Here is a 22,448-nt window from a genome sequence, read left to right as displayed (position 1 = left end):
TTCAAGCATGTGCTTTTAAACTAGTCTGTGTGTTTGTAGGAATACACAAACCTTTGAGACCATATGCATAAATGTAAAAGATAGGGTGACCTATAGTGACTTATAGGGTGACTTATAGTATTTTGCAGCCAAGTTTATGACAGACACTGTCATATTGGTTTGTTACTCAAATTATAACTTATGCTTTAGAAATGGCATTTTCCTTTCCCAGTTTGGGCAAATGAAGCCCAGAGAGTGGAAGGATCAGGCCCACAAACCCCAGGGCTGCAGCATTCCTCTAGGATCCTCTAAGATGCAGACAACCCCTGCATGGCGTGGAAGGATGGGGAATCCAGCAGGGAGCTGGTGGAGGTGGTGATGGTGGGGAAGGGGGCTCCACAGCAGTTCTGCCCACCCAAACAGCTGGGGAAGCAGCCTAAAAAAACCCCTCCAGGCTTCAGCATCACTTGTTTATCCACACCTAACATACACAGTGGCCTGATTACAAAAGAAACTGTCTTATAAAAATAATACAACATTGCAGAAGTCTTTCCAGACTTTCTCTCATAGCCCTTTAGAAAGTGTGACCTTTGGCAGCAGGCGGGTGATGTGCTGGAGCTGCTTTAACAGGCGCCTTTTCTGCAGCGAGCTCCGCTCACACAGACAGACAAGCAGAGAGCCACTCGGGCTGGAACCAGACACTGCTGACATGTCAGTAACAGCGTGAGCAGCAGAATGTAAATCAGCAGAATGTAAATCAACATTTTAAGACGTCCTTTCCTGGCACAGCACTGAACTTCAGACTGTATTCATCCCCTCGCGTTAGTGCTGCCGTCCCGTCCTGCCCGTTGCAATGCTGATTGGGAAATGAGAGTCTTTACCAGCGACAAGCTGCCTCTGTAAATCCTCTGTGACTCAGGGACACAGCGCTGGCCCCGAGGAAGCACTTCCAGGGGGATGATGGGCTGGGTGGCACACGTGGGGGATCCGGACGGCTGTGCTGGTGAGCCTGTCTGTCCATCCGTCTGTCTGTCTGTCTGCCCGCCTGGGGAGCAGGAGCAGCACGCACTCGAGCTGGCTGGAGGGAGGGTTACGTCAGCCTGCAGGCTAAGGGGCATCTTTCCAGCAGTGACATATTCAGCAGAGTTGCCTTGTCTGGGCAACTGAGCAGCACACCAGCCCTGCTCTGGATTTGGCCCGTAATAAATTAACAGAGAACGGCATTTCCAGCACACGATCTGAACACTGTCAGGTCTAATGAGTTTTCAGCTCCAGACAGAAAAGGCCAATATACAGGCAATGATGGAGAAATCCCAGCAGACTGCAAGAGGGGATGTTTCATATTCACATCATTAGAGTTTCTAAACCTTCATATATTTTCTAATTATGCAAAAGTAACAGCAGCAGCGCTGTGAGTAATTTATCAGCACCCATGTATTTTAAATGAATCCCTAATAAGCATGTACTAATGTGACACAGTAGCATTACGTAAAGTAGGAGAGACTTGAAAAACCAGGGTCCTCGCTGTCTTGAGCAATGTCATTATCATTATCATAGAGCTGCTCTCCAAAAAGTAGAGCATTCAAACAGCAAGTGATTTCCCCCCCAGGCGCTTTCTGCTTCGCCTCTGTGGTGCAGACACAGTTACAGCGTTAACACACTGTGAGCTGCTGTGCCCAGCTTTCCACAGGCTACAGCCCCTCTGTGCCCAGCTTCCCATGGGCTACAGCCCCACATACCACCTGGCCCCCAAGAGCTTGTGACTGCTGGGCAGTATTGAGACAGAGGTGAACTAAAAAGCCAAAACCACAAACACAAGCAGAGCTGATAGACAAATGCCCTCTGTTATTGAAGATAATGAAGAGATCTATTCAAATATTTGTTATTAAGTGTTGACTGAAAGCTTTGCTAAATCCTCGCTTGTCTGCTGAAATTAGTAAAACAGTTCAGCCACCTTAACCCCAGCACCATTCAAACGCTTTCTTTCCAAGGAGCGGATGATGGATGAGCTGTTAATTTTAGTTCCCGTAAGGATACATTTTCCTCTCCAATCTATAGCCTTAAAGACATTAGATCACTTCATGGGAAACCATTTCTTTTGTAATTATGTCACATTTGATTTCCTGCTGCCTTTAAAACTGCCTGTTGGCCATATGGCAGAAAGGAGGTTCAAGAGATTAAAAGAACCCCACAAGCAGACCATCTATCATCCATGCAATAGGGAGGCTATGATCTCTCTGCACACATACATTCACCTTTTAATATTTCTGCACACTCCCATCTGTAAACAGGGAAGGGAGGGAGAATATATGGGTGAATAAAATTTTCACACCTTCTGTGTTGAAAAAACAGTTAAACCACAGTATTTATTCTGATTAATCGCTGCCACGTTGCCTATCAAAGATCTATACAACTCCTATTTGAAGCTATCACTTTTCTGTGATGTTCTGTTCTTTAAAGCCCATAAATACAATCACACTTCAATATTTTTGTCAGGAATTTGTTATGATGACTGTGTTGTTTTGCTCGATGTCAAGAACACAGAAAGCTTCCAACTGCTAATCATAGTTCTATCTAAAGGCAAAAGCACAGTATTTGTATGAGTGCTGTGCTAGAAACAAGTCCTTCATCTTCACTAGCAAAATAAATTTTGAAATTAAAAATCAAAGAGTTTAACTACAGATGAAATCCTTAGCACAGCACACACAGGGTTCATGATGGCGTTTTTAATAGGCTCTAATGATGATCTCAATATCGTTTGATTGCACAGAATGCATAAAAATCACACAGCAGCTATGGGTGTATAACCCAAGGCTTTTCCTTACCTAAACCACTTGCTGGTGGAATTTATTTCAGTCTCATCTTTACACAACCTTATCATCAGAGGAAAGCGACGAGCTCTTTAACTTAAAACGGGGTGTACCACGCTAGTGCTTCCAAATGCATTATGGTCATAATTCCTCCCTCTCATGACAGCTCTGGGACAGAGCTGTGCTCCTGCCGGGCTGCCCAAGCACAGCACTGGCCTTGTCCACCCCAGTTTGTCTGTCCTGAGTGCCCTGGAGGCACCTGGATGGGGAGTCCTCTCTGCACGAGCCAGGAGGGACCCACTGATGCCACCACAGCCCCACCTCACACAGCCCGACACACAGCAGTGCTGAACAGGAGGGGGGGTCTGAGTTATCCCAAGTGCTTTTAGTGGAAGTTATTTCAAAATCCTTTTGATGGGTTTAAGGAATGTTTTCTTTTAATTTCCAAGGAATTTGGAGTCCACGTGTTCATTTGTTCTTTCACTGTTTTTTTCAGATAAATTTTCATTTTCTGCTTTGGTGCTAATCTGTCTGCTGTTTTTTTCTTTGTTTTTGAACAAATTGTTTTCTGTGTCGGCTTTAGTTTTACCAGCTAAAGAACTTGGACTTAAATTTCTTTTCAAGAGATACCTCACCAGTCCCCTTTCCATATTCACATGCTTTTCCTGTTAGCTACTCCCATGTCAAAGCACCTTTCCTCAGCATAAGCCTCTTGCCAGTGCATCTCGTGCTTTTCTACATGCTCCTGCTGAACCTATTCTGACTTGGTGAAACCAAGAAGAGACAAAAACAGGGAACATCTTAGGGGGCCATCCTTAACATGACTTCCTGTGTCTTAAAAACTGTAGTTTTAAAGTCCAGAAAGGCCTCACATCTGAATGTGGTTTGGAAAGAACCACTTTTTGAGGAAACTGATGAACCAACTGTAAGAGTAGAAAGCATCATGCCCAGAGGGTCTTTGGCCTTTCCACTGAAATTCTGAACAGCCTGGCAATTAATGACATTTCCAGGAGAAAAAAGCAGGAACTGACTTCAGGGTAGCAAGTCATTTCATCTGAGGCATGGGAGAGCCACTGGATAGCTGAGTTGTTTGGTTGGGGACATCCTTAAACTATTGCTGAGAAATATACAAATAAAGATTTCTGCGATAAAACAACATTCCTTTGAGACCTTCTTTTTCCTTAGTTCTAGTTAATGGTGATTACCTACACTGGTAATGGTGTGATATGAGCCACCTGCAATTTCCCACAAAAGGAAGAAGATCTTGCTACATGTTACCTGCCTCACTATTTCCTGTAGAGCCTGATCACATCAGATAAATTTTGAGGGCACCTTCTGAAATTTCAGGTTCTCAGTGAAGTATTCCAGCAGGTCAGCTGTGTTTGTCAATGATCAAACACACACTTGGCAAGTTATTTTGCAGAAGCCTCTTACCACTCATATCTGTTATCAATTAAACCACCACAAATTCATGGGTAATTTATATTTCTAAATGTCTGCAAACCCGTTCTACTTCTACTGAAGTTCAAATACAGCCAAGTTTATACAAGAATTACTAATTGGTTGTAAAGGTCATGCCTTCTGAATACATGTATATTGGAGGTGAAACCTATTAGACTGTGGTATTATACTTAGGCTCAGTGCTGAATTTAGATTAAATGGTATTATATTGATTTGATAAGCTGTTCAGATATGCTGAAACTTTAATTGAATGTATGAGAAGATAATTCTAACAGATACACCCTTAAAAGCAGTAGTTCAGTGATTTGAAACTGCTTTTTCATACAGGCTTCCACCAGTGCTCAAGAAAGAGAAAGAGGTATTTTGGCATTGTTAATTTGAGACTGTGTGTTAATAAATATCTAAGGAGAGGTTCTTTCTTTTCCTTTTCAATATGGATGAGTGCCCTTTAAAAGCCAAAAGGGAATTGATGTAATCTATTGATTGCCATTTAAATGCCTTTATAAGCTAATTAGTGCAAAACGTAAAATGTTTCTGAGCAGACACCAGCAACAACCATGAAAACACAGGAAGGTTTCTTGGATTCTTAGATACACTGGGAGGACAAACACCCTTACACAGAGAGCCTCCAGCAAGTGAGAAGTGTGAACAGTGTCTGCTGTGAAGCTGTTACAACACAGCGGCTGTGGCTGGAATGTGAGAGCAGTGTCAGTGCCCGGGCCTGCCTGGAACAGGAATGATGCACCCAGCTCAGCCTACATAGCTGGGACAGCCTCTACCCGGGAGACACCGCGAGTTCAGGGACACCGCCAGGACTCTGAAATAGGTCACTGGCTGGAGTCTGCCCAGGCCTGAAGTGGCTGAAAAGTCATTACCATCTGTTCATCTGAACTGAGGGGCTGGTATCGCTCCAGTTTCAGGTATTCACAGGTATTTACACTGTAAAGGAGACCTTCAGAAATGATCCTATCTGGAAATGGGAGCCATGGCCTGAAGGCTCTAAAGGAGCTCCTTCTAGCACAAGTAGACAACACGGTGGGGATCTGAACCTCCTCTACGATGCATCAGGAGGTAATTTTCCTTTCTGCTGGCACTTTTCTCTGGCCAACAGTAGCCATTAAGATCAATATCTGACTAATATCTTTGAGAAACATTTTAGCCTTACAGCCCTATGAAGAGATAGATATTATCCTTGCTGCATCTACACATGTGCTGACCTCCTGCTCACAGCCCATCTCTAGGGAAGATTTACCTACACATGCCACAGCAGAGTATGTAGATAAGCATGGGCACTGGATTGCACTAACTTCCTCTTGCACCTTTCCTTCAGTTAAAACTTCCTTTCTCACTGGGTAGCTGATCCTGAACCACTCAGCCAACTGCTGCTTGAATTGGCTAAATGCTGGAGGCAGGGGATGGGTGAAAGAGGATATTCCCCTTACACAGGGCATAAGCATTCCCCTGTACCCAGGAGAACCCATGGCTTTTTCTGACTCAGAGTATCATCACTCCCATGGATGCTCCAGAAGCAGTGAGAAAAGATCTGCCAAGGGAGAGCAAATCCCCTAAAAAGAGAGAGGTGCAGTCTGTGCTGCAGGACCTCAGAAACCCGGAGTCCTCTAGGAGTTATTTCAAGATTCAGCCACCATTACCCTCTCATTAAGTAACTAATAAAGACTGTACAATTTAGTATTTATGAGAACATACACATTTAATCTAAGGCAAAGCTTTTGCCCTTTTCAAATCAACTGAAGAAGACTCTAATTACAACACTTTCATGGTTGCATCACTCTATTCAAATTAATTACTCTGCAACAGTTAATACAACTGAAATTATGTTGTGTGCCTTGAGAATACTGAAGAAAGAGAAGCACCACTTAGGGCCTATTCTTTTTCCCACTTGGCCCATCCAGCCTCACTCCACATTACCAGGGCTCTGCTCTCCTCCATCCCCATCTGACTCCTCTCCTGGCCTGATGGAGCTGACAGCTCCTGACAGATCAGCCTCATTTACAGCCCTGCTTTCCCCAGCACCAGGAGACAGTCACAGCTCATCTCAAGACTATCAACAGCACAACAAAGTATTCATGCATTTACCAGACTTTGTATCCTTTCACACAAAACACTCATGCCTTTGATCTCTCCATGAGAAGGGATTTCCTTGTTGTGTCAAACTATTAAGGAAATGAAGAAACACCCCTATACAAGCCCTCTTTCTGTATTAACTGTATTAACAGTAACACGATATTCAAAAGAAGATATTTTTCCCTCTCAGAACAGTATAGTGACTATAAACAGCACCAGTATTTCTAATCAAGTTGTACTACCTCTTCTGACAGGTCCACTCAACTCATTTTTGCTGTGCAGATAATGCTGCTTCAGGCTGATAATTAAATGAAATAAAAATTTTTATATATTAATGTCACCCTTATAAGGTCAGTGTTTACCTCACAGGATTTTAAGACAAACAGGAGCCTTTGTAATGTACCAGCCACCACAGTTAATTAAGAACTACTGAGTATCTATCTGAGTGTAAAGACACTACATGCAGGTAAAGCAGAGTACAAAAGCTTCATAAAACACCTTTGCATTCCCTTTCATCTTTACATTAGATGTACACGCACATGTACGCGTGTGGACATGGACTGAAATTTTAAATAAATCCAAGGAGCCCTCAGGATTTATTCAAGGAGCCCTCGGTGTTTCATCAGCCTACAGCAGCCAGGGTTTTTTGTCTGCCTCCTCCCTCCCCCCTGCACCTGGGCAGCATGCGTGACAGGCAGTAATTAGTCCTGCAGCACTGACCACTGCTCTGTACAAAAAAATGTTGGTTTGAATGGCACCTGATTGGCACTGCTGAGAGAGAACCAAGAGCTCCCTGAGAGGGCCGAGCATTTCAGTTTGCCCTTGGAAGGCCAGAAATAAGAGCTTTTCAGGACAGCGTTTTCAGAGGCATAAAAGTGGTCTGAGGTCATATTTAGAGTTCTTAATGCCCCTCACCAAACTCTCTGCAGTTCAGCTTGTGGCTTGGCAAGAGGAGAACGAAAGGATGATCTTAAATAAAAGAGTGCACCCCCTCTACCCCCAAATGTTGCAAACCCAGCATTTCTCTAACCAAGGCAAATACACCCCCAGTGTTCTGGGGTACAGAAGTTTTACCCCTGACTGCCTGACAGGGCCACAGCCAGACGCTGGTGAGCAATGAAGACACAGCAACAACAATGGCAGCAATCAATGCACCCACAGAAATGAGCAGCAACACATGCCTCCCATCCCCCTTCCGCTCTGGCATGTGAGTGCCCATGTCGGATGGCATTACCGGCTGCCAGCTGGGCACGCAGAGCAAGTAGGTCAAGAGCATCACTCCTCACAAAGAGTTTTCTCTGCTAAATATTGTGCTAATGACTGCATTATTGCTCATCAGACCGAGGTTCTGAAACTGGTGTTACAAAACCTTTCCTGTGATATGCAGAGGTCAGGTTTTTCCATCTTGAGATGTTTCAGGTTGAGCAAAACCATTCATTTCTGATAAAATGCATTTTGATATTAAAATCTGCACTCAGGCCTGTCCTGATTGCACAGAGCAGCTTTCACCGGAACAGCTATTACAGCTGAGGAAAACCAAACAATTGAAACACATAAATTAGGCATTTACAGTTTAAAAACTCTAGTGGAGATTGAACAGACTTACTCTAAAGAATTCTTTGGTTGAACCTGAATCCAGAGTGCCATAGGCTATTTCGGTTTGTTTAGCCAGGTCCTCTGCGCTCTCTATGGGTGAAACCATCCTTTCCACCGTGAGGAAGGCAGCGAGATTAGCAGTGTAGGAAGAGATAATGATGAGAGTGAAGAACCACCAGACTCCTCCGACAATTCGCCCTGAGAGAGATCTATGGAAAAACACACATCATCAAATTGCTGTGAAGACATTCCTTGATTTTTTTTCTTCTTCACTGAAGAGAAATTCACATGCACAACCCTTTTGTCCAGATCCTCCAGGTATCTGTGAGCAGGTGGACTGTGAGCCAGCTCCTGAGAGCCTTTATCAGCAGCAGAGAAAACTCGAGCACATCTGGTCTTACCTAATGAAAATCCCTTTGCCTTTCAGTGAAAACAAGAACAGTCAATTAAGAAATACTTCATTTGAGGCTTGGAGAGGAACAAGCTCTCCTGACCTCCACAAATACTTTGCTGGAGAAGGCTTTTGCCACAAGACCTTTGTCTTCTCCATGTACCCACCCTTCCCTGCGCTGGAATTGCCTGCTGTGATATGCTGGCATTGAGTCTCTTTGGGGGAGCCCAGCTGGGAGGACACAAATGCACCTTTTACTGCATCAACTTCCAAAATGTAAGATACAGTAAATGGCAAAAAGGAATCTCAGCAAACATGGAAAGGAATACACCAAAAACGATGCAATATCCTTCTCTCATCACAACCAAGCAGGAATTACAGACTGAATCTGCATATTGAAGTGAGGAGAGAGGCTGGCTTGGTTTATGTTTTATGTTAATTAAAATTTGCATGTTGCACTGTTCCAAGTCAAGCATATTCTTGCTTTATAACCACCAGAGCAATTGAGAAGGAAATAGAAAAAAAATTAACTGTGGTTTGGTTTTTTTGAGGTTTTTGTTTTTTAAAGGGATCCAATAAGGACTAAAAAAAAAAAGCCTATCTGCAAACATATAATAAAAAAATTCCTAATGGTCAGGAGGTCTAGATCCTGTCAGTAAGAGCTCCTGATGCTTTATAGCAATTGAACATCAGGCTCAAAGTATTTGTCCTGGGCTAAAGGATGCCAGTGCCACGTCACTCAGCTGGGTGGGGAATTTCTCTGCCATGTTCAGTGCTCCTTCTTCAAACAGCGTGTTGACCAAGAATCATTTCAGGTGCTGAGACAAAGCTATTTCATATGTTTTCCCTTCGCTCTACAGATACCAGTGAAGAAATAATCCCAGACACACAGGTGGAACCTGGGTGGTGTAGTCCTCAGTTTGTGTGAAGAGAAGAAGTAAAAATCAAGAAAACTCTTACCTGATAATTTGTTTCCTTCAAACCCCTCAGTGCCATCCCCAGACAGTGGGTACAAGTTGTCCTACCAACAGATGGAGGTAGGCAAAAAGCAAAAGTCTCGTGACGTGCCCCCACCCCACCCATATAGGGGGGTTTGCTGGTAAACTGCCCAGTCTTAGCCAGAGCCTGAGATTGCCTGAGCCATTAAAAAAAAGCCATTAAATTATTAAGAAATAAAAGAAAGAAAAAAAATTATCCATCCAACATTAAAGAACATACCAAAGGAAAAAAATCACCAACACAATAAAAACAGAGAAATCAATCTGGAATAGGAGAGAGTAATGTGGAGAAAAAACACCGAGGTGAAGCACTGCTGTTCTCCACTCTCCTCTGCCCAAGGAGCTGGAGCAGCAGCTCCCACCAAGAGGGCCAATGCAGGCTGGTTCCTCAGGGCAGGTACACACCCACCGGATCACCCACAATCAGAAGAGGCTTCCCTGCCTTTCTTGAGGGCCCCCAGGAGGATAAAAGGCTTCCAAGTTTCAACTTGGGCTGTGCAACCACTGTGCTCACTAACAGAAGGCTACTGAGTGGCTGCAGAGGGAATTTGCAGAAATATAAATACAGAATAATGCATGAAGTCATGGAATCTCTCCACCTCTCTACATTCTTTGCAGGCATCAGCAGAATATCTGGGATTTTACAGATGGCTCAAGTCCTTTCTGGCCAGTTCCCTTACCAGGAAGGGTCTTGGCTTTAGCTATTTAGTACAACTTGATACCCTACACACTGAATCAGCCTCTTACATGAGCTAACACAATTTTAGCCAACTACAAAGCAGCACCTGCTGCCATGTAAGGCTTCCTTTGGAGCCAAGGGAGAGAAAGAGAGGAGACAGACAGACTTAGAAAGAGACTTATCTCATTTGCTGTAGTGTGGGATAAATCTAAAGTCATTGGTCTCCTGACTTTGGAGGGAACCAAGATGCCTCACTAAAAATCAGTCTATTGCTGTCAGATGGCTACATCAGGTGAAACTCATCTTACTTTTGCTCCTCCCTTCGCTACCTACTTTCTGCCTTCAGAGAAGATAATTTGAGCCAGACTGAGCAGAGGTTTTGGGTAGCAGGTACAGCAGATGAAACATCCACTTGCCTACAGCAGAACTAGCTCTATCTGGAGTTTCCAGGTTCTCTTGGCCCTGCTGCTTTAAGGTAGCCCTTGAAAAAGGAAGACGAAAAAAAGACTTGCCAGAGTGTTCTGATAAACTCAGTGGAAGCATTGGGAATAAAATAATGTGTTCATTCTCCTTGTTGTTTCCCACAGGAAATTTCTTACTTGCATTGGCAGCTGCCTGTTCTGTTAGCAGGACAGATGGGCTGCTGGGATGGAGATGTGCAGAAGACAAGCATTTTCCAAACCAGTGAAACATCAAGCTCACACTGCTGCAACAACAAAAACTGTGCTGGGCTGCATGTTCAGCCAGCACCCAACACACCAAGAAAGGTAAAAATATCTCATCCCAGAGATCTTGCAACCTGAATGAACCAAATCAGACAGATACAGGACAAAAACTGGGGACCAGCTGAGAGGCAAGGGAAGGGGGGCATGAGGGGATCCCTTGATGAAGAAGGCACTTCCTCAGGGGTCCTATATGCAAGAGAGGGGGCTTGCTAGAAGAGGACAAGAGCTGTTTTCAGAAGAGTTGAGGTCACTTGAAAGAAAAATGGATGTCACCAAAGTTGTTTCTCCCAGAGTCTTCCCATGAGCACAGGAAGGAAGATTAAACAGCGGCTACTACGAAGCAGTCTGGGCTGACCTGGTTGTTACTGGTGGGAGTACAGGATGGGGCAAAAGAAAAACTAAATAAAACACAAAGCTGACACTGGAGGAAAGACAGACAGACAGAGTTGAAGAACAAGGACACGGACAAGCATGGCTTGGCAGCCTCCTTGCCCAAAAGACCCCAGTTCCCCCCAGGTCATCTGCTGATATGAAGACTCCTTATACCCACTGCAGGGGCTGGTGTGGAGGGAGGCAGGAGGAAAAGGGTTAGCACATGAACACCAGGCTGGTAATCAAAGAATAACCATATGGCTTGTACTGTGACCCACAGAAATGTTTGTCCACTACTCAGATAATTATAGAAAAATCAATCACAGCTTTAAATACCAGCATCATTTTTTCTGATGAAAACATACCTGTCCACATGAGTAGTGTTGTTATTTAAAACCAAAACAACTAATGCTTTATCCCAACATGTAGTTTTCCCAATCCCCTCAGTAAGTAGATACTTTGTATGACATTATTTTAAAGCGAATTAGAGTGCTAAAAAATGAGAGTAGCAACACAGCCCTGCAATAATACAATTATAACTCAACAGTCAAAACAAAATCAGATGGTGTTTTCAAAAGCAAGGAAGAGTGCATACCTTGAGAGGAAATTTAAAAGGAAGCATGGAGTCAAATGAGAGCAAATTAGTAACAAGAGAAAAAACAAAATAAATATTCAAATTCACATTCAGTTTCCAGGAGAATAATACATTCAAACAAAACCTCATTTATCAAGATAGCTTGAATTTTGTTTCTGCTCATGGCCATAAAACATATTTGATTTCCTATAGTACACAGAAATAATAAGCTTCTCACAACTACTCAATTTTTAATTGGGCTGTTTTGATCGATACAAGATGGTTGCTGTGCTGACAAATAACCCTGAACAACTTTGGTGCAAACTCTGCTAGTCTAGAAGCCCTTGATATTCTGAGCACACGTTACCTGCGGGCCCAGCCCCTCTCTCGCTCACCCAGCCAGCCCTCGCTCAGCTACAGGGACACAACACAGTCAACAACAGCATCTGAAGCACCGGCTTGAGATGCTTCCATCATAGGAATGGCAGTGGGAGTTTCAGAAATCTCTAGTCACCTGGCTCTCATTGCTACTGTGAAAGTCCCACAAAGTCATTCCCATGGCCTTTAATAGGAGTCTCCTGAGTCTCCCGATGTTAAAACAGGGACCTAGAAATACACCCTCGAAATGACCAACCTCTCGAGACAGTTTTTAATGAACACCCTGTCTTTTTCCATCAGCAATTAATTAATCTAGCCTCTTTGTTCTACATGAATAAAGAGCAAAATGAAAATACATGCTCTCATATATTTCAGAGATTTCAAAGATACAGTCACTCAAAACAGTGTTACAGATTCGACCGTGTTTTTTCCTGATTCCATTTGCTGTACACATCTCACATAAAAGCAAGTTTAATAATGTACTTTTGATCCATCAAAAGTGAATTTTCAATGCTTTAGCTCACTATGCAGAAAACACAGCAGCCTTTGATAGCAGAACAAAACTGCTGAAATAAGTGTTGATTCCATCAAGGGATGCACTAACCCCCACCCTTCGGCTGCTCTCGGATTCTGTTTAGACGACTCCTATTAAATACAGAGAGGAGAGTATAGGGATATATCCTCTGGAATATCCACACAGCATACTCACCGAGGATAGATCTAACTAGTCATTAGATGTCACAGCTGTTCCACACAAAGGCAGCTGAAAGAGCCTTTATCAGCAAGTACAAAAGTGATCTCTCCAGACTGCTTGTCGGCATCTCTCTACAAGTGCTGCATGCTCTCATATAAGAAATTTATTCAGACAAAACTCACAATGGAAGAATGAAGCCCCTTTTAATGGCAATAAAATAGTATGAAACATTCATATAGTCAATGTACTGTGAATGGCGTAACCTTACAAAGATACGGATTAAGAATGGAATACTTGGGAATAGTCCCTTCTACGGAAAAGAAATTTGACATTTTAATCAACTTAAATCAACATATAGGTCAAAGGAATAGTGTTTCTGGAATTTAAACCCAAGTATTAAATTTGTCTTTCTTTTCAGTAACAATGCACGTAACTGCCTGGAATGTTATCATAGAAGATAACAAAAGAACTGCACAGCGTCTTCAAACAAGGGTTATATATTATTACTGAGCTAATAGCTTCTGATGGACAGTTAAAATAAATGGGTATACTGCTGTCTCTTTTCTTTATTGTAGGTATATCCAAGGCACTTCTGATGGTACTACTGAGAAAAAAACCAGACTGTGTTCCTCTTGTTATATAAGGGAAATGGCTGAACATACCAAAGAGTCACATGAGAGCTTAACAAAAATCCTATGCACGTCTATTTAACTGTCAATAACCAGACCTAGCGGAAACAGTGCCATGCCTGCAGCTTTCCATGTGATGTCCCAGTGCTTATTTCCCGGTCTTTTATGTTGGGCAAACACATGGTCAACAGCAATTTAAATGTTATCACTGCTCATCCCCTTCAACAGCAAGCAGCAAGGCAAAGTTTCAGTGGAGAACTGAGGCACAAAGCAGAAACACGGAGTGTAAACAGGAGGAACAGGCTGTAACTACACAGGGAGGCAGCACACCCAGCCACAGGGAACTGGGAACACTGACACGTGGTCACAGCCAGGGCAAAACGTGTGTGTGTTACAGAGGGTACACAGGCATTCTTGGTACCTATGAAGTACAATTGCTGCTGTCAAGACTTTTAAAACGTGGGTGTGACTTGCATCAAATATCACCAGGCACACGCCAGTAACTCCCAGCGTCCTGGATCTCACTGCCATCAGAAGGACATTTGAATATGCAATGACTGTGAATTTATAGGATCATTGTTACACTGTAACAGGTGAAATCATGATCTTTCCCATGAAACTTCACAGAAGTTTTGTTGCTTGTTTCATGGGGGCTACTCAAGATCCCCACTGCTCTACGGACCAGGAAAACCTGGCGACTTTTCTGTGACTCAGGTATTGAAAAAGGTAACAAATGTGGAGATCAAGAAGGTGCATTTCAAATGTCGGTGCTTAGAAAAGATCTGCCTCTCTTCCTCTAAATAGCAACCTTGTTAAATGGAAAAACTGCATCCTGTTTGTACTAAGCAGGTATTTGGAATAATTAAAATAGCTGTAAACTGATTATTAGATTATTGTCACACAAAATGTAATTAGTGCTCCATCACTAAGAAACTAGGTAATTTTACTGCTTATCACAAGCACATCACTAAAGCATTTTACCAGTGTAAATGTAAAAACATAATATATATTATTCAAAAAACATCTGTGGTGTGCACTGTTCAGTCAGAGGGAACTTGACTATTCTCAGCTGGTTTTTAAAATACTTCTTTAAAACAGAAATTAAGTCTACAGTTGTTAATAGCACTGCTCTCTGTTCCATTGGAACTAATGTCAAACATACTTTACTACAGCCTTATCCACAAAGACTGTTTTCATGAGTAAGAAATACCTTTATGGAAACTGGCAATGCTTATCAGACCATATTGACTATGAACAGAGGGACAACAGATTAGACTGGACTGAAATAACAATACACATACAAGGCAGTAACACAGTACACAGAGACCCCAACATATGCAAAAATGTGGTGGAAAGCAAATTACTAATAGATGAAAGGATGGTTCAAGAAAAACAAAACCAGAGAAATCAGGCTCAAAAGAAAGTAAAAACACTAGCAGGAGCCTTAATGGGAGTGGAGATGCTTTAAAATGCTGTTGCATGTGACTTTTAAAAATAAATAGTTCTTATTTTGCAAAGCAGAATGTGTTTTATGCACCAAGAAGATGACCGTAAAATGAGATATGCAGCAAAAACACGGTAGCCCTCCAAGCATCGCTGAAAACAGAAAACCCTATGCATTTTACAGCCTTCACATGGTGAATATAAGTTTGGCAGAAATGCATAAATGGCATTATAAGCAATGCTACTCACTCTGGAGGTGAATGTTAGCAAGCATGGTGGCTTGATGATGATGCTGAACGTTGAATGGAATCTCAAAATAAAAAATTTGGAATTAAAAAAGAAATTTGAAAAAGAAACATATATGCACCATGGCATCAGAAAATGACCATAAAATGCAAAAAGGTGATGGAGTGACATGGAACAAACCTTGGAGAAATATCGCATCCTTGCTGCATAAAGGCACCCAGGGAAAACCAAAGGCTGTTAAATATTCCAAACTCATTTGGAGGGTCAGGAGGATTCTGAGGGTCACGTGGTTCTTCAGTGCTGTCTTCCAAGTGCCATTCATAAGGGCTGAATCTGCTGACTAGGAAAAGAACTACGCTGACGCCAATGTAAGCAAAGACTATACACATCCAAATTTCATAAGCCAAAGGATCCAGGAAAGAGAACACGCCCGGTTTAGATTTCTGAGGCTTCTTGATCATGATGGAGATGCCCAGGCTCATAAAGGGTTTGGAAAAGTCTATGACTTCTTCTCGCACCAATGTTATGGTGAGGGGGGCAACAGCTATATCTGCTCTCTGAAAAGGGAAAACAAACACAAGTTAGTTACAAATCAGACACAACAGAAGCACAATCTAGAATGTCAGGCTAATGAATCAGATGATAAATTGCAAGAGTGAATGGAAACACTCTTTGCAGCCTATTTGCAGTCACTGAAGTTAAGGGCTACACGATATTAATAGACAATTATTAACAAGAAAAATTACAATCAAATCTGTGCAAGGTGCTCATGACAGAGGCAGATATTTCTATTAATTTAAAAGGGATGAATAAACATTACACAAACTGGACAGTGAGATGGCAACTAGAACAATGTGATTTTCTAGTATCTGTCTGCATCTACCCATTTGTCTTGAAGACTTTGGGCTAATTACGTTTTCTATGTTTTAATTTTCTCTTTTCCATTCTTTCAGCAAGTTCTCTTGCCTACTGATTACTCTAGGATCTTTAAAATGAATCTGTGAGAAGTAGTTAGTCACTGAATTTCAGCTGCATTTGGGTACTGCTACTTGAAACTCCACTGAAATAAAGGACAGGAGATGGTAAATAGTGGGGGATAGGAACAATCAGCCCACCCTTTCTGCGCTCACTGGAGGACAGTAACATAGATTTGTGAATCCCTGAGGACTAAATAGCCTGGGTAATCTGAGAAGAATGCAAAGCAGTGTTTTTCAGTCTCCTATGTGCCCTCCTGTTATACAGGACTTGCCTCTGCAGCCCTACAACACAGACTGTGCTCTGGGGCTGTGCCATCTGGAAGCACAATCGCATCTATGGCACGTGTCATTCACCAGCACATGGCATCCCCTGAACCAATATCCTTCCCTTCAATCAATACACCCTTGCTGGATTCCATGGTAGGGTAGGAATGAGAAAACAAATTGGTTTCCTTTAAAAATAACATTCCAGAATAGATTTTCAACATGTTTAACTGTATCTGTATGTCTGTTCAAGAAAGACTCAAGTCATGCTGTTTAAATAACCTAGCAGGTGTCAGCACTTGCATCAGAGGGGAATAGAATGTTTAAAAAAGGAGCCTTTTTCATTTAAAAGTTATTGTTATGAGATTCTACATACCTACATACATTTTTTTGTGATCTATTTTAAACACTCTATACTATTCATGTTGTACTTTCATTGGTAATTATGGATTTCAGAAAGAAAAAATTATTCTTAGGGAAAGCTCAACTTACCAGTACCTAAACCACTGTGCACCTTTTAAATCTGATATTTTTTCCCCCCCGCCCTGTTAACTATGTATCTCTTTCTGGTGGAAAAATAAAGCCTGATTAAGTAGAAGTTTGAATACAAGTTCATGGGAAACATTAAAAGGAAGTGATTAAAATCTGTGCCATAAAATAATTGATATGCCTTTATGTAAATCTAATGGTGATGTACTTGACTGTCATTAATGCCTGGTTTGCTCCTCTTCCTAGATAGTTGGTTTGGGTTTTCTTTTTAAGTTTAATAAGCAGAAATGGTGAAGGCTTCTGCTAAGGCTGATCTCAGCATCGTGGGCTCTGTGCCCGCTGGTGCCTTGGCAGCACCGAGCAGCCGTGCCCTGGGCACTGGCTCGGGCTTCGCTGACCGAGGCTTTGGCAGCCCTGTCAGATGAGCACTGGCCCTCCCCACAAGAAGCCTCCCTCCACAGGGCACTGTCTGCACACACAACCTCTGGGTTTCCTCCAGCCACTCAGGAATATCTCTCGGCAGTTTATACCGGCATGTGCAACTACAAGGTATGTGCACAAGCTCACTGCTTGGAATAATCAGATAAACCATATACACGTAAGGAAGCCACTCGGAAACCATGGCCCTGGGTGCCTCCTCTGACAGCCCTGCTCAGCCCCTTTAGACAGTCACGCGTACTGGGACACTGCCTTTCCCCTTGAGTGACCCTTTCCCCAAGGAGAAAACCCTCAGCTACGTGGTCACTTACTGCAAAAATCGAGCTTAATGTGGCTTGAATACAAAACCTGAAAGTGCCCTGGGATGCCTGGGTGTTCACTGGCTTTGTGGATGAATGTGTTCATCACCTAAGTAATGGAGAGACTGAGGGGGGGAACATGGATAGAGTGAGGTAAAAGGACTGGATGAGGTTGGAACTTTTTCACTGAAGAATTCCACCAAAACATATATTTGTCTTCCAGCTGCTGCTCGTTGAGCTACTGTTAAATATTAGATGTCTGCAGTCAGTATGAGATGCACACAGAATAGCAGTTTTAAATGCAGTCAGAGTCCACAGCTGGCTGGAAGACTAAGCACTTTGACCATGGCCACTGCACTTCATACTGAACTAATGAGGTACTTACAAATTAATCCTTATTAGAGAAAGTTTAATGGATCGGGACCCCTGCAGAGACTTAGCAATGCCTCCATGCGAATTGAAGTGTAGGTGGGAGGCAGGTGTCTTACTGCCTGGCACTTCTGCACATGGACTGCCAGCCTTGGAACACCTCATCAAGGAAGGAAAAGGCTGGTTCAGCTATAAGAGCATTTAGTTTCTGGAGCGTTTTCCCAGACTTGGAGAAATTTAATTCTCCCAAAGTAATATTTTAATTGCCAAAGTAGACACGGTGGAGCTCTTCCTAAGTGCTGATGCAGCATGCAATAAGGTCTGTATCTCCTTCATGCCCAGCTGAGTTCATGTAGGATGTTCCTGTGGGACTTTGGGGGATGAAGCTGATGCTGTGCTGAAGCACAGACAAATCACTTTTTAAAGGCCTCAATTGTTACCATGTCCTCATTCATATCATACAGTACAGACTTGCACTGTAAACAATTTCAAATTGCATTTTACACATTACAAGGGATACAAACATTTATCTTTCTGATATGTTTCAGTCTTCCTCCTTTCCTATTGTTCCTACCAAACGAGTTCACTGTATTGGAAACACCAGCAAACACCCTCACCCCTAAATGAACATGGCAGCAATTGGTTTCTGCAGAGGGAACAAGCATCAGTTCACATGCAGGGTCTCAGGAAACCATCAGCAACCAGAGCACTGAGGGTGGACCATATCTACTCACAGACCAGCTACAATCCAGCACCCAAGCCTGGTTGCCCACCACTTCCCTGAATATTAGTTGCATTAGGGAGGTTAAAAGCCAGTTTGCTCTTTGCTTATTTATTTAGAGATACAGTATTTGAAATGGAGAGCTTATGGAGAGCTCTAAGCACCCTAAAGGATCATTAATAACTGCAGCACTCTTGAGAATTTCCCTCCCTGTTATGGCTGCAGATAAGCAGAACCCCATACAAATTGAGCTCGATTAAAAAGAACACAACCACAAACATGTCCCTCTCTGTGCAGAACTGGAGGGGGTTTAAGAACCTCAACAACTAAGCTTTGCTAATCACTCATGACTAATGGCGTTTCAAACATCATCTTCACTGCATTTGAGCTGGGCGAGAAATGTCATGGATTCCTCTGAGGCTTGTTCTGTCTTTGCCTACTAGTGTGGGAGGGATGGATTTAGAGAGGACATGGAGCACAGAGGCGCTGCCCACTCTGCTCAAAGCTGACCCCAGGGAGCTGCAAACCTCAAGACTCTTATGGGGAAGGAGAAAAAATAGCAAATGGAAATACCCTTCTGTGTGGAAAAAGAAAAATGATAAGATGTTCCACCTCTGTAATCCAAAAGGAGGGATGGAATTCTTCTGCTTACAGATGACTCTCTCTAACTTCAAAGCTATGCACTAGAGACAGCAAGAGATTCAGGCTATGCTCCTGCCTGCACATGCTTTGGGTCATTCCTGCCTGCAGAACTGAACAACTCCTTTGCTCCTGTGTCAGTTTGTAAGAAGTGGGTCTGGGCTACAGTCACTTTGCAAGACCTCTGTGTGAGAGGAAGCAAGGCAGCACTCTATGAGCAGACTGAAGCAGAGACACTGTCTGACTTCCACTGGCAGCCAAACATCTGGGCACCCCAAAAGTGCTGAACACAGGTACACTGAGGCATCAGAAGAGGCTGTGCTGGAACAGCGACTGCCTCTGAACATGTTTTAAGACTTCTCAGTGCAGTCTGAGGTTTCCAGGTATCAGAAAAGAGTGTCAGACAGAGCAACACATCACCTGTGGTATCTGCTGGCAAAAGCTAACTTTGTAAAGACAGTCCAGTATCCCCCAGGATATTCAGGGTGTGTTGAGAGGCCAGGTCATGGGGGCAGTGTGTTTTTAACACACTAGCTCACACTTATTTAAAACCAACAGCTGATATCTGACTAGGACCATGCTGTGCATTGAAGTCTTAATGTGTACTAGCTGAGCAGTGTAAAAAGGTATTAAGGTGTTAAAAGGGCAGTTGGCCTTGTCTGCTGCAGTTTGTCAATGTTAAGTCCATTCGTGCTTTCTGTGGATGCCCACAGCTCTTTCTGACACAGTACTGCCATACACAGATGGAGACATACAGGGTACATCTGCTTTTGGAGCTGTGGACATATCTGTGCTTCCTGTGTCTGTGCTGAGACCCAGGTCAGCCAGATCGGGGCCCACAGCAGTGTGGCTCTGTGCCAGGGCTGCAATCCCATCCCATCCCATCCCATCCCTCCTCCATGTGGCAGTGCCACCACAGCTCAGCCTGGGCAGGGACCCCACAGCTGTCCATGTGGGTACAGGATGAGGATCTGCCTGAGTCACTGCCTTTGGGAACCTGTACCTGGGCTGCCCCCCCCTCACAGACACCAGGGGTGAGGAGGGAATGGCAAACTTCACCCACCCACTCACGGCACTGTCAGGCTCTGCCACGGACTAAGAGCACATGGGACACTTTGAGAAGAACTTATAATTGAGTTAGTCTTCCTCTCTCCTACCATTCAAGGGGTGTAGGTGCCATCTGTAGCACTTCCACTGCTGGGAGAGCCCAGGAGGCCAGCACCACACGAGGCTGGTTAGTCTGCTAAAGGCAGGGAGATGCGTTGGTGGTCCCATTCTGACAGACTGCTGCGTTCCAGAGACTCCCTGTCCTTTACATCCCTGCTTCATTCCTTTGTGCTATTTTACATACTGAAAGGTTTTTACAAAGACCTTTTTAACCTGAGAAGAGTTTTAAAGGCTGGAAGTTCTGGCTGCTCTTTTCATTCCCAAAGCATTTGTAGTTACAATTAAGATCTGTGTTAAACCTACTGTCAATTAGCCTCAGCGCTGTGAAAAGCACCAGGGCCGGGGAGGGACGGCTTTCCCTGGCTGAACGGGGAAGGAAGAACAGCAGCCTGCTTTAAAAGGGAGAGAAGAAATAAAAGCCTACAGAAAGAGGCTGACCCTACAGAAGAGAAAAGACGACTGTCTAGTGCTCAGCAGCTGGTGGGTACAAAGCCCCGAGCATCGGCCTCATGGGGCCCGTGCTGAGGGAGGTGCTGCTGCTCCACAGCCCCAGTGGAGGGCACGTCCTCAGCCCCTGGGTCACTGGAGGACAGCACTTGCCCTGCTGGATTGCTCTGCTGGTTAGGTTTAAACAGTGATTCAGTCTCCTGGTCTGAGAATGATTTAGCTACTTTCCCTCATCTGAAACGTCCGGGGAAAAAAAGCTCTGCCTGTTTTCTATTTTTATTCTGTCAAAAGTTCCCACTATGCTTTAGAAATTGCTCTTAGTTTAAAAAAATAATAGCGCTCGAATTGGTAGTTTTTTTTCTGGTAGGATGAAGCCTTATTTTGATACCATCAGAATGAAAGAGCAAAATTAAGGGGTTTTTTTCAACCTGAATTGACACTTTTAGAGTTATGAAAAATCAAATGAATTTTATTTGATCTCAAATTTCATTATCATTATTAATTATTATTACTATTACCATTACTACTCCTACTACTATTACTGACACTTAAAAATTGCTAATAAACCACAAAGCCCCGTTAGCTCCTCTCTAACAAGACTTCTGGATTCTCCTGCCTGAAGCAAGGGAGTTTGGGAATATCTGCTCAGGCAGAACTCCCTGCCTCCAGGGCTCCCATCCCTCTGTAACCAGGTGTATTGGTACAGGCCCTTGCAAAGCTGCAAGGAAAGTACCAAAGGGGAGAGCTGAGGTTGTCCTTGACTTCAGAGACCCTACGGCACAGCAGACTTTTACACCCTCCAACCAGCCCTGACGTGATGTGAAACAGGAGGGAGAATTTCTAATGGGAACTGTTTTAGTGGGTAAATGGCAATGTGTAACTCCCAGGACTGTTGCAGTTAGCCTAGTTAATGCTGACCTCTGGCTGGTCTTACCCTGGAGTCAGGGCTGTGCTGGGCAGCCTCAGGACCTGCAGCACAGTGACACAGCACCCCTGTTGCTCTGGGTACAGCTCAGTGCAGACTGAGCCCCCTCTCATCCCACCCATCCCTCTGCTCCTTGACATTCCCAGCCCTCCAACGCAGTGGGCTGGAGGCTGCCTATTCTCTCCTGGCTCTGTGCTGCATTCCACAGGAAGCAGGAGCGACAGTAACAATGAACTGGCACAAACCAAACATTAAATATAGTTAATTAGGGTTTTGACATTAAAATGACAAGCCATTCACTTCCTATGACTGTCCTAAGAGCAATTTTAGAAAAGAGTTGCATGTGTGGGGCTATGCGAAAAAAGGGCACAGTATTCAAAAAGCCAGGAGAGACGCCCCAGCAGTGCCAGGTGGTGGTGAGGAGGCTGCTGGGTCAGGAATACACTGTATTTGACAAATGACTCGTCCCTGTTTATTACGTGAGACAAATGCAATCTAAAGGATTGTGTTTCTGCCACAGCTCAACTCAGCTGTTGGATAACTGGTACCAAAACCAATCAGGTCCCTTTTATCCCCCCAAGTCTGTCTTCCATACATGCTAATAAAGATACTTAAAATCTAATCTCCTTCTTGTCTTCCCAAAATGGAATCCA

General features: G+C 43.5%; 1 protein-coding gene across 6 annotated transcripts in view; it reads right to left on the bottom strand.

Annotated features, from left to right (window-relative positions):
• Positions 1-22,448, bottom strand: part of GRIA3 (glutamate ionotropic receptor AMPA type subunit 3) — a 143,755-nt gene that overhangs the window by 26,381 nt on the left and 94,926 nt on the right. For all 6 annotated transcript variants that reach the window (XR_007628348.1, XM_050310922.1, XM_050310921.1 and 3 more), the window contains exons 11-12: positions 15,241-15,617; positions 7,942-8,140 (exon numbers count right to left, since the gene is read on the bottom strand). Coding sequence is in view for 5 of the 6 variants with exons in the window: in XM_050310922.1 (XP_050166879.1) it covers positions 7,942-8,140; positions 15,241-15,617 (576 nt within the window). In the remaining variant the exon portion in view is untranslated. The remainder of the gene's footprint in view (positions 1-7,941; positions 8,141-15,240; positions 15,618-22,448) is intronic.

This window comes from Myiozetetes cayanensis, unplaced genomic scaffold (genome assembly GCF_022539395.1).
Source record: "Myiozetetes cayanensis isolate MyiCay16 unplaced genomic scaffold, myiCay2020 scf15, whole genome shotgun sequence".
Lineage (NCBI taxonomy): Eukaryota > Metazoa > Chordata > Aves > Passeriformes > Tyrannidae > Myiozetetes > Myiozetetes cayanensis.
Note: the sequence above shows the minus strand (reverse complement) of the source record. Positions and strands in the feature narration are given on the sequence as shown.